Source organism: Nuphar pumila, chromosome 15, assembly GCF_984573655.1.
Source record: "Nuphar pumila chromosome 15, dmNupPumi1.hap1.1, whole genome shotgun sequence".
NCBI lineage: Eukaryota > Viridiplantae > Streptophyta > Magnoliopsida > Nymphaeales > Nymphaeaceae > Nuphar > Nuphar pumila.
The window spans coordinates 29627188-29652719 of record NC_143263.1 but is presented as its reverse complement, the minus strand read 5'-3'; the positions used below and the strand labels follow the sequence as shown (position 1 = coordinate 29652719).

At 36.2% G+C, this 25532-nt stretch overlaps 1 protein-coding gene across 1 annotated transcript; it reads left to right on the top strand.

The window, feature by feature from the left end:
• Positions 1-4554: 4554 nt before the first annotated feature.
• LOC149814974 (receptor-like protein kinase At3g21340) lies at positions 4555-24256 on the top strand. The gene is made up of 8 exons (XM_089990456.1): positions 4555-4576; positions 5285-5692; positions 8626-8769; positions 8886-9253; positions 9345-9471; positions 23151-23219; positions 23318-23510; positions 23878-24256. The coding sequence occupies exons 1-8, from the start codon at positions 4555-4557 to the stop codon at positions 24254-24256; spliced, it is 1710 nt and encodes a 569-aa protein (XP_089846582.1).
• Positions 24257-25532: the final 1276 nt, after the last annotated feature.

The following is a 25532-nucleotide window of genomic DNA, read 5'->3' as shown; positions in this document are numbered from 1 at the left end:
TAAACATATCAAGTTTTGAAATCGAAATAAGGTTTTGACGATAAGATGAAATATAAAATGTATCAACCAAATCCAAAATGAATCTAGACTCCAACATAACTTTACAGGTTTCAATGTTCTTAACATGTGAATGCATTTTATTTCCTAAGAATATGCTTCTTTTATGCTTTGTAGGTTCTCTTTTTTCTAAAAATGCCTGTAAAGAGTTGACAATGTGCATAATGGCACCAAAATTAATCCACCAACTATGCAATAAAACATACATTAAATTGCACTCATTCGAAGCAAATGATTTATTGCCTTTATTCTTAAGTCATTTCTTATGTTTTAGAGAGTCCGCCTTCTTATGCCATTTTTTTTTTGCACAAAAAATAATTTATAAAAGAACTTTCTGCCTTGAATCTCGCCAGAGGATTTCCTCTTGTTCTTCTTGAAGAAAATTTTCTTTGACTCGACCTATGTTTTTCTTGATGAAAGGTTATATATGCACTCGACACCCTTTCACCATTCAGTCTTTCTTCCTCTTCAACATATTTGGTCAAGAGGTCATTAAAAGATCACTCATCGTTATGTGTGTTGTAGGAGATCTTGAAAGGTTTGTATTCAATAGATAACGAGGTGAAAATCAGATGGACAAAAAAGAAATCTGAAATTGCAAACTTCATGTCATTAAATTGAGATGCAATGTTTCTCATTTTTAAGATGTGTTATCAGATGTAACCATCACCAAAATATTTCATAGACACCAACTTGGACATTAGGTATTGACCTTAGCCTTATAAGAACTAATGAACTGAGCCTCAATGGAACCTACTACAACAAGAAACAAAAGAAAAAGATCACATAATTACTTAAACGAGACTCATGTTGAAAAGGTAAAAAATTGAGACCTTTTATTATTTACCTTTTTTAAGACAAGCATAACTGAGTTATTATCGTTCCACTTTGGTGAAAATGATAATACTCATAGTTGCTTTGTCTCCTCAATTCACAAAGAATTGACTTCAATTGGTGAAATTAGCAGATCATGTAATCAGAGACAATTCAACACTGTACCTTTAAGTATAAACATGCTTTAAGTGTTGGTATACACATCTACTATTACACTCTGTGTGAATTTGAAACACAATGACCTACAGTTGGGTAAAATCATTATTTCATAAAGTTACACAATCATAATACTAAATCTTAACACGGTCTAAAGAATCCTCAATCAACACAACTCAAATCACTTTGGTGATTGCATGAATCAGTTGATCAAGATCTTTTACCACAAACATATTCATATTATGGAGCATGCCCGTGCACAAATGATAATGCACATATATTCATGATAAAATATTATTATATCATTAAAAAATATAAATTTATGCTTCAACTTATATGCATAAATAAAATTTGATTAAAGCACATCATATATATAATGAATTTAGTCATAATTCTTGTTTAAATATCATGAATAACATAAATAATGTAAAATACATGTATAAGATATGAAAAAGTCATGCTTTCATGATAATAAACACCTATAAATCATGAAAAATAACAAAAACATGCTCTTATGGGTTAATGCTAGGGCCCTCATGCTGAAATTGGCCTAAAAATGCTTTGAACCGGTCCAAAACAAACCCAAATTAGTGAATTAAGGGCGTGAACCACAGTCTCAAAATAGTGGACCTGTCTGAAACATGTACAAAAGCCTATAAACTCTTAAAATTGAATAAGAAAATCCATGTTTCTCTATTGATTCATAAAAACATGGTCTCCACATTCAGGAACATGCGAAAAACCGATAGGAATCAATTAAAAAGTGCTCTAAAACAATCTCAGAATGCCCTGTATTGGTCACAGGACCAGTTTAGTTCTTTAAAGGGTTAAATAATATATGGACTTTATTTCGAATATGATCGATTCAATCTGGATCCGAATTCAGATTCAGTTCCAATGGATCCTAGGTCATATCCCCCTAGTCTGGATCCAGTCAGGATCTAGACCCGTTTATTATCGAGCTCTGATTGAATTCCACAAAATAGACTTGATTTGGATCTAGACCTGATCTTATAAATAGGATCTGTATTGGATCTAGATCCACAGCCCAATCCAAACCTGGACCCAATCTAAATAGGATCTGACTCCTCAACTCGATCTAGATCCAGATTCAATTCTTAAAGTATTTGCAAGAACGTTGACTCACCCGCACGCACAATGAATACAAAATGTGGGCTCATAACCCAATGTTGGTGAAAACCAAAATATAAAAAAAACAAAAATACATATCGGTAGCTGCCATAGTGAAAATAAACGAAAAGAGTGTTGACACAGTCAAGTCGATGGTGAGCAGAACCCTGAACCTAATAAGATAAAGAGAGCACCTTTGGTTGCACTCATCAAGTAACCATTTTTTTTTAATTTATAATGGGAGGAGAGAGAGTGTGTGTGTGTGTGTGGGGCGTAGTCTACTCCCTCACTCTTGCCTTCATTAGTGCTTTGTGTCAAACCGGGTCACTCCGAGTTATACCCTATCCAAAATGTCCAAAAATACATAGAGCACTAAGTATGCATTTGCATGTCGTAGAAGGTTGATCCACGCCGCAATCGGCCTGAAGCGTCCTTCAGAGGTAAATGAATCGGATACCCAGGACAGAAAACCATACCTAGGGGTGGCAATCGTGTCGGGTTGGCGGGTCAGCATACCTCAACCCGAAACCGACCCGTTTATTAAACGGGTCGGCTGTGGCAAACACGAACCCGACCCATTTAATAAACGGGTAACCCGACACGACCCGCCAACCCATTTAATAAATGGGTTGGGTCGGGTAAACGGGTTCTCAGGTTCACGGGTCGGGCTGACGGGTCGGGTTGGCGGGTTGGCATACCCCCAACCCGAACTCGACCTGTTTAATAAACGGGTTACGCGGGTCGACCCGTTTATTAAATGGGTTGGCTTAAGCCCAACCCAAACCCGCCTAAGAGGCGGGTTGGCGGGTCGTGTCAGGTTTTGCCACCCCTAACCATACCGCCGTAAAGTAGGGTTCTCGTTAATTTTGTCCCCAGAGAAAGCGGGTGCAATGTGCTTGTGGGCCCCACGAAAAAAGTTTGGGCATTTTGCGCCATTCCTCGGAACCATTGATTGGTCAGACATGGGGTTTTGCGCAATGGCTGATCATCAACATCATTTTTCATTTTTCTTTAATTTAATTGTTAATGTTTCTTTGGGTTTTATAATCTCATGCTAAAATTGCTTTAATAAAATGCCACTATTTGTGTTCCACTCAAATAGACTTTCTTGAACAGCTTGTGGATTGGACTTCACTGACCAATAATAATTTCGTACGACAAGAAGCCTCTCTATTGGCAGAGGTTCTACCAGTTGAAGTTTTTTTTTGAGAGAAGAAAATTCCATTGATATAGCGTTGAAATGTATGGGTGTGATGGGGCATCACGCCCGAGTGATCAAATATTGATACGATGCATTCGGAGAAATCACTTTCATCTAATAGAAACTTTAACTTTAGATTGTCAAATTTCTTAAATATTTTTAGATCAAATATTGATACGATCTATAAACATTATTTAGTAGAAAACAAGTTTTGGATCATGTGATTATATATATATATATATTGTGTGTATTTTTTTTAATACACTTAAAAACCAATGGCTTACAATGTATCAAAATTTCATGACTTAAAAAATCTTATATGATCCAGAGCATGATTTCTATCAAATAAACTATGTTGAATACATCCATAATGTTTAATTGAGAAAATATAACCTACAACCATGATTTTTAGTAGGTAGGAGTATATAGAGTATATATATATATATATATATATATATATATATATATATATATATATATATATATATATATACATAGAGAGAGAGAGAGAGAGAGAGAGAGTAGTGCGTAGGTGCTTGAACATTAGGTTAAGGGTGGCAATCGGGTCAGGTTGGTGGGTCAGCATACCTCAACACGAACCCGACCCGTTTATTAAATGGGTCGGCTGCGGCAAACACAAACCCGACCCATTTATTAAATAGATAACCCAACATTACATGGTTAACCCGTTTAATAAACGAGTCAGGACGGGTAAATGGGTTGGCAGGCAGGTTGGCGGGTCAGGTTCAGGTAAACGGGTTGGCGGGCGGGTCAGGGTCAGGTAAATGGGTGGCAGGTGGGTTGGAGGGTCAGGTTCGGGTAAACAAGTTGGCAGGCAGGTCGGGGTCAGGTAAACGGGTTGGCGGGTCGGGTTCGGGTAAACGGGTTGACCCACTCGCCTAACCCATTTATTAAACGGGTCAAATAGGTTGGCATACCCCTAACACGAACCCGACTCCTTTAATAAACGGGTTAGACGGGTCGACCCATTTGCGACACGAACCTGTTTAAGCCAAACCCAAACCCAAACCCAGCTAAGAAGCGTGTTGACGGGTCAGGTTGGCGGGTCGTGTCAGATTTTGCCACCCCTACATTTGGTACTTAATATGCTGACCATTCATCAGGTGCTTAGGCAGTGTAAAACATGATTTTTTTTAATCCAACGAGCAATAACAATGACACAAGTTGTTGTTAAAGGTTAATAGCAGCAAGAAAAGTCTCGCTAAATGAGTTTTTTTTTATGAAAAAACTTGTTTTTGACGTTAATTTTTTTTGAGCTGACCGTTCAAGTACATACCACTTACATTATTACATATATATAAAAGCGCACGCCTTCTCCTTTCAAATAGAAACGGGTTGTGCCGGTGGAGTTGGTTCCACCACTTGATGCCTTCGATGCGGTATGACAAGTCTCCATGTAAGATACGATTTTTTTTTTTATTTTTTATGTTTTGAAATCATCATTACCATTGATTGTGAAACAGCCAAGCTCATCAAAATGTTGAAGTCATAATCTTATAATAGATGCTGATAGGTAAAACATAATTTTTTGTGTATTGAAATCACCACCGTCCATCACTGCAATCCCCGCTATTCATTGTAAAAGCAGTGGAGCCCACCAAATGTGCTGATGTCATTATTTTAGAACGGATGGTGGTGACTGAAGTGATGGATGATTATGATCTCAAAACACAAAAAAAAAAAATAGATTTTGTCAAATCCCCTGTCCTGTCCTCGATAACTGATGACACGAAGGGTGGTAATGTTTGTATTTTGTCAAATCATATCTGTCCACTTTTTACTCTTTACAATAACCCACAAAAAGTTGTTTTTTTTACCTAATTGGCTTTCTTAAAACTGCACCACTAATGGTATGTTTATTGACTAAAATATCTTATTTTCCAGCTCCTGCACAGCCCCCGGACTCTCCACCACCACCGGATACGGATGCATACCCTCCACCACCACCACCCGATGCATACTCTCCACCACCACCCGATGCATACTCTCCACCACCACCGGATCCGGATGCATACTCTCCACCACCACCACCCGATGCATACTCTCCACCACCACCGGATCCGGATGCATACTCTCCACCACCACCACCGGATGCATACTCTCCACCACCACCACCGGATGCATACACTCCACCACCACCACCACCGGATGCATACTCTCCACCACCACCACGGGCTCTGGGTGCGTACTCTCGACCACCACCACCGGCTCTGGGTGCGTACTCTCAACCACCACCACCACCATCGCCCCAAACTGAGTCACCTCCGCCGGCACTGTCCCAATCTTTAAAAGGTACACTCGTGCTTCTCATGACATGTTTGATGCGGTGTACAGCTAGCGACTCAGCCATGACGTCGTCATCTCACTTATGCATAGTTCCAATCTTAAGTTTACGTGGTGGATCTTCAGTCTCATACGTTTATCTCAGTATCAATTAGTTTACCAGGTCGATCGTAAGGCGAATAATTGTACAAAAGTTATTGTCCAAATTCGAAAAACGCCATATCACATAAGTTGAAGCCTAGTCTGAATACAAGACTGATACCTACCAAAAACAAAAGGTGATAAACTTTCACTTATGGATCGGAGGTTCAAGCAATCCTGATCCATTTGCACCTTTACCGTCCATGCCCACGCTGCTGAGAGGACTTACGCGTTCTTGAAAATAGATCCGGTCCACACTCTCAAGTCCCATTAACCATTAACAAGGATTTGCCATCGACATCATATTGCTTTAATTAAAAAGTTAACGAGTGGTGAATTCTTCAAACCTGATTCTGAAAGAGGATGGATCTTTGTTAACGCAGCACCCTGTTGTTCCTCAATTAGCTTGGATCTAGACAAGTCATTGCCTGTTAAAAGATATGATGACTACCCAAAACAATAGCTTTTGGTCTTATTGGGGCTTAGTGCAGATTTATTATGTCTGAAACTGTGGGCCAGTAAGGTAAGCAGCCTCTACACTTGATGCTAGTCTTTCAAGATATGAGTATGGGGTATCCTGTATACTGGCTTTTTATCACATTTGTAACATTCGTATGGTCACGCCAAATATGGTATTCCTACTAAACAAACCGTGTAGATCAAATCGGTAACATTTAATCTACCAAGATTTGGATTTTTTTTAAGAAAATAATAATTTCTACTTATTAGTTTCTTAAATTCATTACTATATATATATATATATATATATATATATATATATATATATATATATATATATATATATATATAGAGAGAGAGAGAGAGAGAGAGAGAGAGAGAGAGAGAGAGAGAGAGAGAGAGAGATTGGTAGCTACGCAGCTACGAACGGAATCACGCTGGCTGTCCATCGCGCATGATGGTCGGCCAGCATGTAAAACGGTGGAAAAATGCCATTTTTAGTATTTTTGTGCACTTTTGGGCTTTAGACCGCTGCTAAATCTGCTGGGATGTCCGCTAAAGCCCAAAACTGTTTTTGACGCTTTCTAAGATTTTTGCGGGAAAAATGCTGAGCATCGTCACACACCCGGCCCTCAGCAACATCATGTTTTCATTGTGCACCTATGGATTGCGTTGCTATACATCATAGATATATATATAGAGAGTCACTAGAATATGTTTAGCATAGTATGTGCAAAGAGTTCCATAGGTTCTTTTGTTTTTTTCTTAAACCTCACCGTACGGATGCAATTTACATGCTTAGTTTTATGTGGATAGGCCGATTATGGTGCATAAGTAGGAGCCTCTAAGGCTTGAAAATCGATGGCTTATTATCTCATAATATTCAAGCATCCAAAATTCATTTATTTTGATAAAAAATACATGATCCTACAGTCAATTTCAAGCAAGATTGTGCCAAATGCATTTGCAGGGTCGGATTCACAAAAAAGTCATTAAAGATACTTGGTTCACATTCTGATAAACATATTACAGTATATATATATATATATATATATATATATATATATATATAGAGAGAGAGAGAGAGAGAGAGAGAGAGAGAGAGAGAGAGAGAGAGCACCTTGTAGGATGTATATCTTCTCAATCAGACCTTATAGATGCACTTAACACAATTTATTTGATAGGAGTCATATTTTGGATTATGTTTTTTGGATATCAAAATAAGTTTTCTAAGTCACTAAATTTTGGTACATTGTGAGCTGTTGATTTTTGAACATTCCAAAAAACTTACCTAAATGTATGCCATAATCACGTGATCCAAAGCTTAATTTTCACTAAATAATGATTGTAGATCATATCTATAGGGTCTGATCAATGAGAAAAACTCTCAAAACTTGAAAACTTGAAGTTTCTATTAGGTGGGAGTACGTGATCTGGGAACACTTTATATATATAAGAGTATCTCCTAAGCAGTTTATGTCCAAAACTATTTTAAATGCTTTTAAAAAACATAGTTGCATGTGTTTATTCTTTTTTACTTAATCCTAACTTCGTCATCAATGCTTATTGACTATTAAGAAACCTTAATTTCTATTTGAATAATTTTTGGTACAATACGAGCCGTCAATTTTTGATTGCTCTATATACACACGCAAAGATGAAAAAGTTTAATCTAGCATGTTTTCTACTAAATAATCCAACACATGAGTTCATATTAACAAACACAAGAAACTTTGTTCGTTTGATGCCATTTAGGATGATTTAGGAGATTAGAGCCTTGGAGCTACTCACTAATGTATGCCTTAGGAGCTACTCACTATATATATATATATATATATATATATATATATATATATATATATATATATATATATATATATATATATATATATATATATATATATATATATAGGCATTTCCAATTTTTTTTCTCAAATCCAACCCTGCAGATGCACTCAGCATGGTCCTTTTGATGTGAATGGACTGTTGGATCATGCAACCTAAATCCTAATAGAACCCCATGGATCTAAAATTGCTCACCCTGGGCCTGAAAGAAAATGTTTCGTCTAATTCAGGTGGGTATGTCAAGCCAATTGGACCCTCAGTTGACTGATATCTATCTGACCACTTGAATGTCGGTCGATGTCATTAAGCCTCTTTCATTCCACGTACATTATTCTCATGCATGATGTTGTTTGAGATTGACAGAACCCACAACGTAACTGCGCCCACACCCTATATTTAAGTTACGAGACGAGGGATCATCTCATCCTTTCTAATCATCAAAGCAATTTTTTCTTCAGCGGATGATCTGTGACAATCTTGTGTCTTTTGATTCACAGTAGATAATCCAAAGAGCAAGAAGAACATTCCAGCGTGGGTTTTGGTCTTGATATCCATTTTTGCCACATTTAGTCTAATTGGAGTACTTGTAGTGGCATTTATGTGCAGAAAGAAAAGGGCCATAGCAGCAAGAGATCGAGCAGGTGTGTACCCATGTCGAGCAATAGACTTTATAAGCTGTATTTGTGTAACAGGCAACTAGTGTGCGTGCACATCTGTGTTAGTGTGTGCGTCTGATTGCTGTTCATGATCCTTGCAGAAGCAGGTGCTTGTCCCAAACCAGAAAATCCCATAAGTGGAACAGCAGCAGTCTTTCTGGGACCTTCAACTTCCTTAAGTTCTAGCTACACTAAGTCTTCAAGTACTGGTAACTTCAAAATAGTTGCTGGCGGGGAGAACAAATCACAAGAATCCCCAGCAACAATAGCAACTAAAGCTTCAATAGTACGGTCAAGTGCTTCGAGTTTTAGCTATGCTGAGGTTGAAAGGATCACTAATAACTTTGAAAAGGTTATTGGCCGTGGAGGGTTTTCAACTGTCTATTATGGCTGCCTTAATAATGGTTCTGCAGTTGCTGTCAAGATGGTGCAGGATTCATCGTCAGAAATTCAACAGTTTAATGCAGAGGTTGGTATAGAAAATTAATGCATTCAATCGATGACAAGAATACGTAGGTATATGTTATAATAATTCAGAATTGTATGCCCATTTTCTGCAGATTGAGATCTTGCTAAATATAAATCATAGAAACTTGGTTTCTTTAGTCGGGTTTTGTGAAGAAAGTAATAACTTGATTCTCGTATCGGAGTATATGTCCAATGGAAATCTCTCGGAGCTACTGTCAGGTATGATGCTTCAATAAGACATAATCCAATATGAGATGCAGATGATTGTTGATGGATGTCAATACTGCAATTTCTTCTTTGTATGCTCTACACGACACCAGAACTAATATCCTTGCACAGCTGCGAGCAAAAATTTGGCAGTTTCACTACTCTGACCAAATATCCTCTTGGATTTTGTCTCAAAACTAAGTTTTTCTTCTATTTTTTCCTATTTCTATAAGTTTGTGGGTGTTATGTTCTCTACAAAAGTTTACCTATATTGAAAGTTGTAAAAACTTTGGCATTAGATTTTGGGTTTGTTCTCTTGGTCCCTCGATTTATCTTTTTAGTACTTAGTATAAATTTAATCCTCAAGTGTAAAATCGACTTTGAACAGCTCATTAATTGACTTTGCATTGATTTTGTCTCAAAACTAAGTTTTTCTTCTATTTTTTTCTATTTCTATAAGTTTGTGGGTGTTATGTTCTCTACAAAAGTTTACCTACATTGAAAGTTGTAGGAACTTTGGCATTAGATTTTGGATTTGTTCATCTCTTGGTCCCTCGATTTATCCTTTTAGTACTTAGGATGAATTTAATCCTCAAGTGTAAAATCGACTTTGACGAGCTCTTAAATTGACTTTGACTTTGCATTGATTTTTATTTGAATTTTATTTAGATCTGTTTGGACTTTGACCTGATGTATTTGCATGGGCATTTGTGGTCCAAAATGGTCCATAGGCATCCATACCTATTGACCGTTAACCTTTGACTCGGTCAAGGTCTATCTTGGACCTTATAGGATTATTTCAAACCCTTTTTGGTGCCCCTCTTTGGCTAACCATTTGGGCCTATTTTGGTTGGCCGTTTTGGCCAGCCATGACTCGTAATAGCTGGTCATTTGGACCTCTTAAAGGCCCTTTATGATGGCTGAGGCCTATATAAACCCCAACACTCTCCCATTTCTCTCATCCCTCTCTCTCTATATCGAGTTCTTTCTCTCTCATAAGCTTGACTCTCTTGTGAGACTTAGATCTGGTTGTAGTTTGGATTCATCCCTGAGATTAAGATCCAGTTACAGTTCAAATATATTCTTGAGATTCAGATCTGATTGTAGTTCAAATCCATTCTTAAGATCCAGATTCGGTTGTTGTTCGGGTCCAAATCTAGTTGCTCAAATCCATTCTTAAAAAAAAAATTCTGTTGTTATTTGGATCCTTACTCACTTGCAATATGGATCCATACCCATATCTAAACCCAAATTGAGCCTAGATCATCAAATCCTAGTCAAAAGGCTATTCAGGGTAGTTGTAGAGGTTATCTGTCTCACCAAGTGCAGGTCCTGGATTGATTCTTTGCTAGTAGGCGAAAGCTCAATCATATCCTAGGAGCATAGTTGTATGAGTACCCTTTACACCTAAGTAAGGTAACTATCGCTTAAAGATGGCACATGTATATGCGTGCCTTCAAGTATACCTGATTCAAGCTTAGTTGTCTGACCCACAAAGTGAAGCAAAATTTTTAATCATTTTCAAGTGATAGTTCTCTATAAGGTGACTATGAATGTTGAAAACCAGTAGATGCCCAAGTTGTCCCAGTTCGATGGCACCAATTTTAAACGATGGCAACAGAAAGTATTTATGTTTCTCATGATTGCAAAGGTGGTATATGTGCTCACGAAGGAGTGTCTCAAAGAATGAGAGGACAAAACCATTGTTGAAAACCAAAAGAGAAAAAAATGGATGCATTATGACTTCATATATCACGGACATATATTGAATGCTTTATCAAACACCCTTTTGACCTCTACTCAGAAGTCAATACTGTAAAGAAACTGTGAGAAGCACTTGAAAGCAAGTACAAAATATAGGATATAGAAAATCATAAGTTTTTCATTAATAAGTATATGAATTTCAAATTATTTGATGATAAGCCACTCCTACCTCAAGTTCATGAGATGTATATCTTGGCTAATCAGATCAAGTGTAAGGGTAGAAACCTTGATAATTATTCCAAGTGGCTACAATCATTAGTAGATTGCCCCATCTTTGAAAGATTATCGAAATGAATTAAAACATAAGAATGAAGAGTTTACCTTATAAGAACTTCAACTTCTTATAATCAAAGAGCAAACTCGATCTTGAGATAAGAAAAATGAAGTAAAAGAATTTTGCGCTAAAGTAAACATGGTTAATTAAATCACTACAAAAAATCTGAGGATTAGCGATGACCTAAATTTGTCGCTAAGCTGACGCCAATTCATCGCTAAGCCGATGCCAATCCGTCGCTAAATAGTTTAGCGATGAATTAGCGTTGATGTAGCGACGGATAGCTTCCATCACAAAATTATAGTTGCTAATTAGCGACAAAAACTATATGTCGCAAATTCAGTTGCTAATTCGCGATGAATTAGCGAATGCCATGATTCATCGCAAGGCCGTCGTCAATATACAAAGATTTTGGTTTTACGATGAATTAAACTCCGTCGCTATTGTAGCGACGAACATAGCGACAAATTTTAATCTGTCGCAAACACGTTGACCAATTCATGTTTGCGATGGATTAATATTAGTCCCTAATCCATCGCTAAATTGGACGCTGATAGAAAATATTCGTCGCTAATCCGTTGCAAACAAGATTTTTTTTTTAAAAATTTGTTTAAAACATAAATATCGAGAAAAAATTCTCGTGATACAATTTATATTTCCTGTACAATTTATATTTCTTGTGTATAAAAAAACAAAATACACAAACAAAATACATATAAAAAAAAACTAAAACTATTTATTGATCCACTATAATTTTTGCCAAGTTCTAATTATTTACAGGTGAACATTTATATTTTTGAAACAATAAGAAGGTACAATAAATTCAACACATGAATCTAATCATCGCCAAGATTCTGTGCGTCATCTTCTTTATTGTCTCGATCTGCCCTTTTAACTCCTTTACGCTGATTATCTCTAGCAACCTACAAGAGAAAAGAAAATGTTAGTATTAATAAACAAAATATAATGAAATAAATTATATGCAATGCACCTAAGTTAAGGCAATCAGAGTAACAAGAAATCTAACGACATGCAACAAATCACATGAAACTTTCATACCTGAGAGGTACCTGCAGACGAAGTTCCCCTTCCCCAGAAAAAACTGCAGAACTCATTACAGACATCAGAAATTACTTCATGTAAATAGTCAGGCATAATGTCCTTAACGAGCTGTCGTACACCATCCCAAGAATTAGGCGAGTCAGTCGGTTGCTTGGAGCTGATGCTGACGGGAGAACTCTGTGAGTCTTGACTGGTGATGTATTCATATTACTCCCAAACCCGAATACACGACCTTTTTTTGGTTCACTTGTTGCAGTCACCCATGCATGATTAAATGATGGATGCTGAGTAGAGTCATCGCTATATCGCTCTACCATCTGTTGCTCATATGACTCCTACAAAGTAATGATTATAGTACGAATTAATAATTAAGAATTATAATGTTTATGATAATTTATATATTATAATGTTTATTAATACAATAAATACATACCGTTGTTATTCTCGCCTTCTCTGATATGAACTCTTCCGTGGTCTTACGTTTATATGTTTCAACAAACACATCCTTGTATGACACAATGCCTCTTTTTTCTACTTCCTGCGAAGTGAAATGATAAAAGAATTATTTAACAAGTTTGCAACAATACTTATAAAATTGACAATATATATTGATGAGTTACCGTTTTCTTCAGGTGGCTCCCAAAAGTCCTAGATTCACCTATGTGTAGATAGGCATCAAGCATTTCGCTCAGTTTTGTGCAGCCTTTGCTGAGCGGTTTTGAAATTTATGCCCCGCCCACTTATCGCATATTGCATCCCAAACATCTGACCTGATAGTAGGAGGTCAATGGCCCTTCCACTGCCGTGGATCATCTATCCCGTCAGATGCTTTTCTTGCTGCAGTCTTTATATTATGTAGCATGTTTGCAAATCGATTGTCAGCCACCTTCCTTGCATCCTGTTCCTCCATCGTAGTCGCGAAGCGATTCGAAGCCTACAAATATTTTCAGAAAGTTAATAGACATGACTATAAAAAAAATTAACTATAAAACACATTAACTATGAGAAACGATTGTATACCATGAATGAGGACCACAATCTGTCAAACACCTTCTTCGGGTACTCTTTTCATTGAGCGACTGGTCCTGGTAGTTGTTGAAGTAGTGAATTCTTAATATCTTGTATTACTTCTTGTGGCTTGAACCTCGCACTGCACATCAATTGGTAAACATTAACTATCAATATATAATATTTATAAGATAAGTAATAAGTGAAAATAAAATACTTATGGTCGATTATCGATATATACTATTTGAATGAGTCTTCTTATGATAGACTGAGAAGACCCTGCATCCTGCGTTGGCTCGTGACTTGTATGAACAGCTAGTGTAGGTGGGTCATGTACAGGCAAAACATCATCTGTAGAAAAATGTGTTAGAAATTCTCAGAATGCGTATTTAAACTAATCAAGTATACAATTAGTTAAACTTATATACCTATTAAAGCAGTCCGTGAAGATGAAGGCTGAGACTGGCTACCACTGGGTGATCGACCACTGTAACCTCTACGAACCATATTCTAACAAATAAAAAATGTCATGCAATACATTCAAATAATTTAAATCATTCACATCAGGTATTGCAATACATTCAAATCATTCAAACACGTTACAATATATTCAATTCATAACTCTATACGTATCGAAGATACATAATCAAAGAATAAAAAATGTCATGTAATACATTCAAACATTGCAATACCTTCAAATCATTGCAATACATTTCAATGCTTTCAAATAATTCAAATCATTCACAAAATGTCATGCAATATATTCAAATAATTCAAATTATTCACATCAAGTATTGCAATACATTCAAATCATTCAAACATGTTACAATACATTTAAATCATAACTTTATACGTATTGAAGATACATAATCAAAGAATAAAAAATGTCATGCAATACATTCAAACATTGCAATACCTTCAAATCATTCAAATCATTGCAATACATTTCAATACATTCAAATAATTCAAATCATTCACATCAAGTATTGCAATATATTCAAATCATTCAAACATGTTACAATACATTCAAATCATAACTCTATACGTATCAAAGATACATAATCAAAGAATAAAAAATGTCATGCAATAGAGGTTTGTATTACGAGATTTTTTCTCCATCAGCTCATCAAGATTCTAGGCATCATTGCCAAGTTATAATTAGTTACAAGTATGTCAAAGAAATTAAACAAATGAAACTAATCCTCGTCAAGATTTTAAGCATCATCCTCTTCATTTTGTCGATCTGTGCCTTCCTCTATGCCTCCATCAGGTCCTCTACGGTGATCATCTCCAACATCCTACAAGAGAAAAAATGTTAGTATTTATAAACAAAATATAATGAAATAAATTATATGCAATACACCTAATCTAATGTAACAAAGTAAATGGTTGAATGACATAGAGAATAGCAATAAACTGACGGACATTAACAGAATTCAAATATATGTTCTAAGACTGAAAAAAAATATATAGTGACTCAATCAAGCAGATATGTGTTTTAAGTTTGTCAAAGAATTTTACAGTGATTCATGCATGCATTTATAGTTTATAAGGTTGTCAAATAAATGTGTTATGTATCACAATCATGCATCGTTTGTTGCTTCTTTCTCTACCCCAGTTGGTGTATCACTATGTTCCATAGCAGAACCCATTTCTGGTCCTACGACATCAAATATCAAATCTATATATAGATTATCGTGCACCACATATACCCATGCATTAAAATTATTCTAAAATTCTTCACCATGAAGCATCCAATTCTGATAACCACTAACAAAACCCTTTCTGTTTAGGTGATATTTAATGTCACGAAGTTCTGCAAATCAATTATTCTTACACATCGTGCAGGGGCATCTGATCTGACCGGTGGGATCTACTGTACTAACACTTGCCATTATGAATTCAATAAAACTGTCAACACCATCCATATATTCATATGACACCTTATTATCAACTATTCTACAGTATATCCATTCATGGTTTGCAGTCATTTTATCCTATAATATTACAGATATTATCATCACCAGTTAAAAGAGAATCTTAATAATCCTATGATGAAAAAAAATCTAATTTACCTATTAATTCTTGTTTGGTGATTGTTTGTGAGCAATTTTTTGAATGCATAAATTTTCATGTGTAACACCATCACATCATATTTATGCATATCACAAGGATATTTAGAAATATGAAATCACATTTCATAAAATGATACATTTATTTGAAGCATATTTTCAGGATATAATTTTACATGGAAGGTATAATTAAATGGAAAATAACTTCGTGCAAGCATGGATACAGATACATCAAACATTGCAATACATTCAAATCATTCATATCAAAACATATATCAAACATGTACCTGCAACAAACACACTTCAATATTCTGCTAACTACTACCATGCTAAGCATGAAATCCGTACTCCAAAAATAAGAACACTTCTATTCTCATACATTAAAATCATGCTCAGCATGATCTCCAAACTCCATCAAAACAGTCCTAGATATCCATAACTAAGTGAGTGTGTGAACATAAAAGTGTTGCATCCAATAAATTAAATAACATGTGATGCACTTGCATCACTTACTCACCACAAGTATTTACCCAATTTGAATTGCTTATACCTTTTCATTTTTTTCTTATTTATGTTTGTATTGCATTTTTAGCCACATGCGATGTTTAACACTAAGCATCACACAATTAGCTCAGCAACATACCTGTGAAGCACAAATATACAGTACAATACAGGGAGGCAGGCGGGGGTTACCTACGAAGTCACCAAAGACGGGGGTAAGGCATCAGGAATGTTTGGAAATTGAGCAAAAAAGAGGGAGAAAAAGGATGTCCGAACGAGGGTGTCGGCCTAGGTCGGGTGCGCGGCGGAAGGAGGTCGGCAAGGCTGTCGGAGAGGGTGGAGATAACAGTGAGTTTGGTAGGAGGATCAACGGTGATGTTGTCGAGCCAGAAGGCAACAAGAGGAAGGTCGGGGGACGATGGGAGGCAGGTCGGGCGACGATGGGAGGCGGGCCGGGGAAACGCGGTGAAGACGAAACAGAAAAGAAAAAGAAATGAGAAAAAATTAGGGATTTACGGAGAAATTAGCAATGGCCAAATTCCGTCGCTAAGTCATCGCTATTTGGCGATGACTTAGCGACAAAATAGTTTTGCCACAGATGGATATGGCGACAAAATAAAATCCATCGCTAATCTGTCGCAAAGTAGCGACATATTATCGACAAAATATTTTCCATCGCTAAAATCACAAATAAACAATATTTTAGCGATGAATATCTTTCTCTCGCTAATCCGTCACCAATTTGTGATGGATTTTGTCTGTTGCAAAGCAAATGTCCATTGCTAATTAGCAATTTTCTTGTAGTGGGTGTCTTAGAAGAAAAAATTTATATGAAACAACCTTAAGGTTGTATTACACTGTCAAGAAAAGAAAGTTTGCAAACTCTTAAGGTTATTATATAGTTTGAAACAATCACTAAAACAATTTCATAAAAAATTTGATGAAGTAATCATGTCATATAGTATTAGAATCCATGACTTTGATAAATGCATGTATAGCAAAATAGAAGGTATTCATGTTACAATTATTTATCTTTATATGGATGATATGTTAATCATGAGTAATAATATAGAATGCATAAATAATGCCAAAAGTTTTTTTTCATCTAAATTTGACATGAAAAATATGAGTTCAGTTGATGTTATACTTGGTATTATGTTGATTAGACATGAAAGTGGTTATACATTAACTCAATCCCACTACATTGAGAAAATTTTAAGAAACTATAATAATTATGGTTGTAATCATGTTGCTACTCTGATTAATACTATTGTTAAGCTTTCGATTAATACTAAAAGAAATATATCCTAATTAGAGCATGCAAGTATTATTGGCAACCTTATGTATGCTATGAAGGAAACTAGACCATACATATCTTTTAGTACGAACAAGTTGAGCCGATATACTAATAATCTATGATAAGAGCATTTGGATGATATATATCAAGTCTTGAAGTACTTGAGATAATCTTTATAATATGTGATATTTTATTAGAAAGAACCCACTGTACTTGAAGGGTATAATGATGCAAACTAAAATCTTAATTTTAATGAATCATTATCCACAAGTGGTTGTATATTTACCCTTGGATCTAGAGCAATTGTTTGACGATCCAAGAAACAAACTATGATAACTCATTATATAATGGAAGTAGACTTGATAGCTCTAGCATCAACTAGTATGCAAGATAAGTGGCTAAAGAATTTCTTAATAGGGATATGAGATAAACCAATAACCTCGATAGTTATGCATTATGATGATCAATCAACTATATGCAAGACGAGAAGTAATATTTATGGTGAAAAATCTAGACATATTAGTCTAATTGACAAAGATACTTACTTGAGATATTGTCTTTAAGATACCGAGGGGAATTGAGTTAAAGTTTATAAAAGCAATCAACGATGATAGAAACCCAACCATATGATAAGGGTCAAACCATCTCGAGTGGTTCAATAGAAAAAAAAATATTTGAGTGATTAGTTTGAGAACTTAATATTTTTCTCATTCTTGTTGTCAAGTGCTCAAAACCTATGTACATATGGTGAGTTTAAATTAAACTCTTAATAAGATCCATAGAACTAATGGCTTGGGTGTTTCAAACAGTTTTACACACTTGATGGATTTATTTATATGACTTTGTCTCTAGAGCACTTATGAAATTGGGATATAACACATAATCCTTAATGTGCGGCTTCTATATATTGGTAGACACACTATGATCACATGAAGTGAAAGTGTGTGTTACGATGTTTGGAAGGCTAATTGAGATTTTCAATTCAAGTCTAACACTATTGAAGTTTCAGACAGACTAAGATTAAGTAACATTAACGTGGGGGTTCAAACCCAAAAGGTACCTTCACTTATGCATTGAATCTTTGCGAATAACCTTTGTAGTCATTTTCATAGTTTTGATCGACATGAAGGATTGTTGGATTTTGGCTCCAAACTACTTAAGTTTTTCCTCTATTTTTTCTATTTTCTTAAGTTTGCGGGTGTTATATTCTCTACAAAAGCTTAGTCCCATATTAAAAGTTGAAAAACTTTTCTTGTCCTTGTATATAGAGTTTATGCCTTAAAGGGCAAGGGCCTCAAGGGCATTACGTCTTGAGCTTGTGCATATTTTTATTCTTGGACCTTGAACCTTAAATCTTGCATCCTAGATTTTGGATCTTGGATATATTTAGATCTTATTCGAATTTATTTAGACATTGCCCTAACATCTTTGCATGAGAATTTATGGTTCCAAATGGTTCATAGTTGCATATACCTGTTGACCTTTGACTCGATCAAGGTCGATCTTGGACCTTATAGGGTTATTTTGGATACTTTTTGGTGCCCCTCTTTGACCAACCATTTGGGCCTCTATGGTTGATCGTTTGAACCTCTTAAAGATCATTTATGACCTTTATAGTGGTTGAATCTTTGCAAACAACTTTTGTAGTCCTTTTTATAGTTTTGATCCACATGGGGGGATTATTGGATTTTTTGTTAAAACTACACAAGTTTTCTCTATTTTTCCTATTTTCTTAAGTTTGTGGGTGTTATTTTTTCTACTAAATGTTTAGTCCCATATTAAAAGTTGTAGGAACTTTTTTTGTACTTATATAAAGGAGTACGATAGTGCCTTAAAGGGCAAGGCCCCCAAGGGCATTATATCTTGGGCTTGTGCATATCTTTGTTGTTGGATCTTAAACATTCGACCTTGAATCTTTGATCGTAGATATATTCAAATCTTATTTAGATCTATTTAGGCCTTGCCTAACATCTTTGCATGGGCATTTATGGTCCAAAATAGTTCATAGCCATCTGCCGAGAGTTGTTGACCTTGGACCTTACAGGGTCATTTTGGACCCTTTTTGGTGCCCTACTTTAGCCAACTGTTTTGGCTAACCATGGCCTCATAATAGATGACCCTTTGGATCTCTTAAAGGCCCTTTATGGCCATTATAGTGGTTGAATCTTTGAGAACAACCTTTGTAGTTCTTTTCATAGTTTTGATCTATGTAGGGGATTGTTGGATTTTGGCTAAAAACTCCTCAAGTTTTCTTATATTTTTCATATTTCTCTAAGTTTGTGGGTGCTATGCTCTCTACAAAAGTTTAGTCTTATATTAAAAGTTGTAAGAATTAAAGGGGTGGTGCCTTAGAGGGCAAGGCCCTCAAGGTCATTACATCTTGATCTTTTACATATCTTGGACCTTGGACTTTGGATCTTGATCTTGATCTTGGAATTTGAACTTGGGGTTTGACACTTTGGACTTTGGTTTGGTCTTTGACTTATCTTTTTAGTACTAGGGACATATTTAATCTTAAGTCTAAAACTGGCTTTGACTTTGCATTGTTTCATATTTGAATCTTATCCAAATCTGTTTGGACCTTGCCCTAATGTATTTACATGGACATTTGTTGTCTAACACGGTTCATAGCCGGCTGCCCAAACTTGTTGATTGTTGATCTTTGACTCGATCAAGGTCAATCTTGGACCTTACAAGGTCATTTTGAACCCCTAATTTTGTTGCCCCTCTTTGGCCAACTGTTTGGGCCTTTATGACTGACTGTTTTGGCCAGTCATATCATATAATAGCTAACCGTTTGAACCTCTTAGAAGCAATTTATGGTGGTTGGGATGGGGCCCCTATATAAACCCTAACCCTTTCTCATTTATCTTATCCCTTTCTTAAGCTCTCATCTCCTCTCTGTCACGAGTTCTCTCTCTATCAAATTCTTTCTCTCCTACGAGCTTGGCTCTCTTGTGAAATTTAGATCTAGTTGTAGTTCAGATCCATCTCTGAGATCCTAGTTATAGCTTTAATTCATTCTCGAGATCTATATCCGGTTGTAGCTTAGATTCACTTTTAGATCTAGAGTCGGTTATTGTTTAGATCTATTCTTAAAATCTAAATTATGTTGTTGTTTGGATCTATACTCACATGCAGTCTGGATCCATACCTATATTTGAACTCAAGATCCATATCCAATTTGAGCCTAGATCATCCTATCCTAATGAAGAGGCTATTGAAGGTGGTTCATGTCGAGGTTATTGGTTTTACCTAGTGTCGGGCGTAGACCGATTTTTTGCTAGGAGGCGAAAGCTCGGTTGTATCATGAGACTATAGTGGAACGAGTACCCATTGCACCTAAGTGGGGCAACCATCGTTTGAAAGATGCCTCAGTTGCCAGACCCACAAAGTGAAGCAAAATTTCCAACATATCCTACATGGGATAGGGCACTCCGAAGGAAGAAATTACTCTGAGCTTAAAAAGTAAAATTTTAAGTTAAGCTAGATTAGTTAGTATGTTTTCATGTGAAAATATGAGAAAATCCTAAATAAAAGAAGCGACAAAAGCAAATTAGTCGAGAAGTAAAGGTAGAGTGCTAAGCGCTCTGACCGCTTCCTAACTTGACTGAGATCCAAATAAAGAAACTAAACTAAGTAGCTAAACTTCCTATAGACTTACACTAGAAACACCCTAAACTGTAGAAAATGATATAAAATTACATAGAGCGGCATTTCCCTAAAGCAAAGGACAAGGAGGAAGGATGGTGCAACCAATGATATAAATCCCTCGTTTTCAGTCCTCAAAAGAGGGAGAAAGGCTATTAAAAAGTTCTTCTCACAAGCTAAAAAAGAACCCTTAATGAAGAATTTTGACAGACTTTGTTTGTCGCCAGAATTGGCTTAGAGGTAAATTATCCATTTGCCACTAGGTTAGTTAGCAACAGATTTATTATCTTCTAAGCCTGCTAGTGGCAGATCCATCTGCTGGACTATGCCAAGGGGCATTCCACGGGTATTTCAGGCATTTATAGGAGTATTGGTTCAAGAAGCCGAATTTTTTTAGTGTCTACAGTTTCAAAGTCATACAAAACAAATGATCAAGAATATCTCATTTTCATTTGGGTAATATAATTATTGATGGTGGCAAGGCAAACAAGTAGACTACCTTATGCAAAGACCGTTGCAAAAATGATCCCAGCAAATTCCCTAGTGTATGTATAGATAGATAGGATTTTAGGACCTAAAAGTAAATGACTTTAAAATTTCTGAAATTTCTACATTATAAAGTCCAAACTACACATAAAAAAAAAATTGATCCAAGGGTCTATGTATACTTTTCAACCATAGAGATCACCCTAAAAATTGTCAAAAAAACACATTTACATATGATTTTTGAAGGTGGGCACAGAGAGGTAGACCCTTTAGTAGGACAATCCCCATTGTCCTATGTATATATGGGTTAATATTGGCTACTAATGAAGGTACAGAAATCATTGGTACGGAACATAGATGTATTATTTGTTTGCTAAAGGTCAATCCTTAGATCATGCTTTTCTGATGTAAAAATGTGAGCCATTGATTTTTAGACCCCTTTAAAAACCTACTTGTCATAATCGCATGGTTCAAAACAATTTTCTTACAAAACAAACCATGTAGATTACTTCCATAACATTTGATCTACAAAAAATTAGAAAATTTTGAAGAAAAAAGTGCTTTCTACTCAATAGTAGCCAATATTTTTTTTTGATAGACCCTTACCAGTAATTATACAACCATACCAATGGGATTCGAACTTGCGACGTCCAAACATAAGGTGGTGTGCAGTCACTGCTCCTAACCATACCAATGGGATTTGAACTTGCAACCTCCAAACACAAGGTGGCGTGCACTCACTGCTCCTACCAGACATCCGGAGCCCTGTTGGTAGCCAGTATTAACCCTATCTATATCTATATATAGGTTTCTCTTTGACGTGGCATGAGCTGGCCTTGTTGCCTCCCAGGTGAAATCCTGTAATAGCTGCTGTTTGTGCATTGCTAGACTTCATATTGACAAGGGAGAAAATGAAGGTTACTTATTCTGCATTTGTGCTAGAGCCTATGAGGATGATATCAATGTAATTGCTTTTCAATATTTAGAACCAAGTGAAGTACTACTATACAAAGATTGCAGCAACTTTCGTCAATGTGAAAAAAAGGCTTAAATGAGCCTACTAAGACCGTTTAGCTAAGCAAATGATAAATAGTCCAATTTGAAATAGATCCATCATACCTATTGTTCCCGAACGAAATAAACAGGTTAGAGAAAAAATAGTTCATCAACTTATTTTGGGTATCAACCTAGAAGGGTTTTTGTGCTTTCTTAGGATGACCTCAATATTTGTTGCAAAAGACGTTTTCACATCGTATAGTAGAAAAGTATCAGGACATTTAATTGTACTCCTTGAAGAAAATTTCATATAGAATAAGATATTATAATCATTTTTTTCCATATTTTACACGGGGAAACCGCAGCCCGGGGAATGGAGACTTAGTCCGTGGCTAGGACCCTCAACCCCCAGGGCTTATGCAAGGGGTAGCGCCAACGGGAATCAATCCCAGCCAAGGCCCCCTCCAACTAGGCTGACCCCTTGGGGTTGGATATAAGCATTTTGTACTGTGATCTTTTTTGAAAGATTATTTGCCAATGCCATCTAGGCTGTTGTTAAATAGGCAATATTTTCTGCCAGGCCAGAAAAACATAGGGGGAGCATTGACCTGGCAACGGCGGCTTCAAATAGCACTAGGTGCTGCAAAAGGTTGAACTTTTTACTTTGCTTGCTTAATTATTTTCTTTTAGACATCGCCTTTTTTCCCCTATTTGTTTTTTGTTATAAAATCATCGTTTAAATTGCAGGTTTGGAATATCTACATACAGGTTGCAAGCCAATGGTCGTACATAGGGATGTTAAGACAAGAAATATTCTCTTGGATGAAAATCTAGAAGCCAAATTAGCAGATTTCGGGTTGTCTAAAACTGGAGCTGTTGATGGGTCTACATATTATGCAGCAACCAAAGTTGCAGGAACACCTGGTTACATAGATCCTGAGTATTACTCAACATATATATAGAAAACTTACATTCTTTCTATTCATGTTAAATTTTTTGCCTTGATTTCTTACTTGGGATGTAGATGTGAAAAAGAAGCACATCAATAAAGGGAAAAGGGAAAACATATTCTTTTCTTTTTGAGAGAGAGAAAAGAAATTCACTAGTCAAATATACTAATAGAAGACAGTAGTAACATGTGATGAGAGATCAACAAAAAACAGCGGAAACGGTAAAAAAAACATGATACAAAGGGAACACGTATTCATCTCTATACATGTTCTCCTTGAGCATCCATGCAATATATAGGCCAACATTTCATGAGTTAGCTGAGAAGCAGTTTCTCATCCATGCTTAATTTTTCACAGGTACTACAACACCCAAATCCTCACCAGGAGGAGCGACGTCTACAGTTTTGGTGTAGTTCTTTTTGAACTTATAACTGGGAAACCTGCGATATTTTCCATAGGCAATGACCGCTATAATGTCGTCCAATGGGTCAGACCCAAGATTTTTAAGGGGGACATTGAGAGCATAGTTGATCCTAGGCTGCAAGGTTGTTACCGCGACATCAACTCCATATGGAAAGTTGTTAAAATAGCAAAGAAGGCCACCGAACAGTCTCCAAATGCGAGACCCGACGTAACCGAGATTGTGAATGCTTTGAATGAGGCAATGAAGATGGAAAATTTCCAAGGTAATCCATTTCAGCAGTTTCTACGGAGTTTCAACATCAGAAAATTTTAGCAGTTTCTCATGAGTCGATACACTAGCTAATCCATTTCCAAGGTAATCTCATGCTTGTCTATTGCTATCACAAATGCCTACCAACTTTTAATTTCGAACTGTTTCACATGGGTATCTATTCCCAAGTGAAAAAACTAAGGTTTAATTTTCCTCCTCAAGTCAATTTCCTCCTAGACATTCAAGAATATGTAATGTTATTGGTATCAATGAAAGCCTATAAATTGTGATTTGTTTCTTGTTTTTGCTGTTCGTTTTATCATGTGTTCGTACGTTTCCCTCCTAGTACACGTTTTTTTTTTTAAGGATAAATGTATTACTGAATCAGTACGAGATTATACAAATCAGGAGGACAACAGTTACATGAAAAAAAAAGAACAAGAGTCCCTCAAGGGGCTTGTCAATTGAACTGGATCCACACACTTGTGGTTTTCGTTATTGTGGGTGGTTCCTACAAAGTATCGGTAGAAGCAATAGCAGCATTTGTCCCCCAAAAGATCACCGCTTTTACTTTCCTTTTATGATGAATACAATTGTGATGGCCTACTGTTTTCCTATGGTTGGATGGTTATGCTGAATGGTAGATTTTGGTAATGGTCTTCACCTCTTGGGCATAAAGTTCTGATTTATGATAAACAAACCACTCAGATATGCCATCAAGAAAGCCACTGATAAGGTCCAGTCCAACTGGCAGACTTGGGTGTCTTTCTAGTGTATGCTCGTCCCACTTGCAATGTACAAGAATAATGTCTTCGAAAAACAAATGTTCCGTACCTCCCATCATGCTGAAGCTATAACAGGTGAGGCATTACTCAGCCCGAACTAGTCCTTTAACGAATGAAGGACATGATCAGATCCATCAGACGTGGACCATGGTGAATCCCACTAGGGGCACAAACATATACTTTAAGTTTTAAATAAAAAAGTCTGAATCCAAGCCTACACTACAAAACAATCTGGCCAATACTGGTGATAAATTAGCACCAGTAAAAGTGTTGCGCTAATACATTTACTGGCGCTAATGCATAGCGCTAGAAAAAAGCCTTTTCTAGCGCTAAAGAAGAAACAAAAAAAATGTTTTTTTTGCACTAAAATAGTATTAGAAAAAAATTCGTTTCTGGTGCTTTTTAGTGCTAGAGAATATGCCTTTTTTGTTTCTTTTGTAGTGCTAGAAAAGAATTTTTTTGGTTCTATTTTAGCGTCGGTGATTTATTTTGCATTTTAGCCGCTATTTTAGAGATACATATTTTTTTCGCTAATTTTTTTTTTCATGTATAAC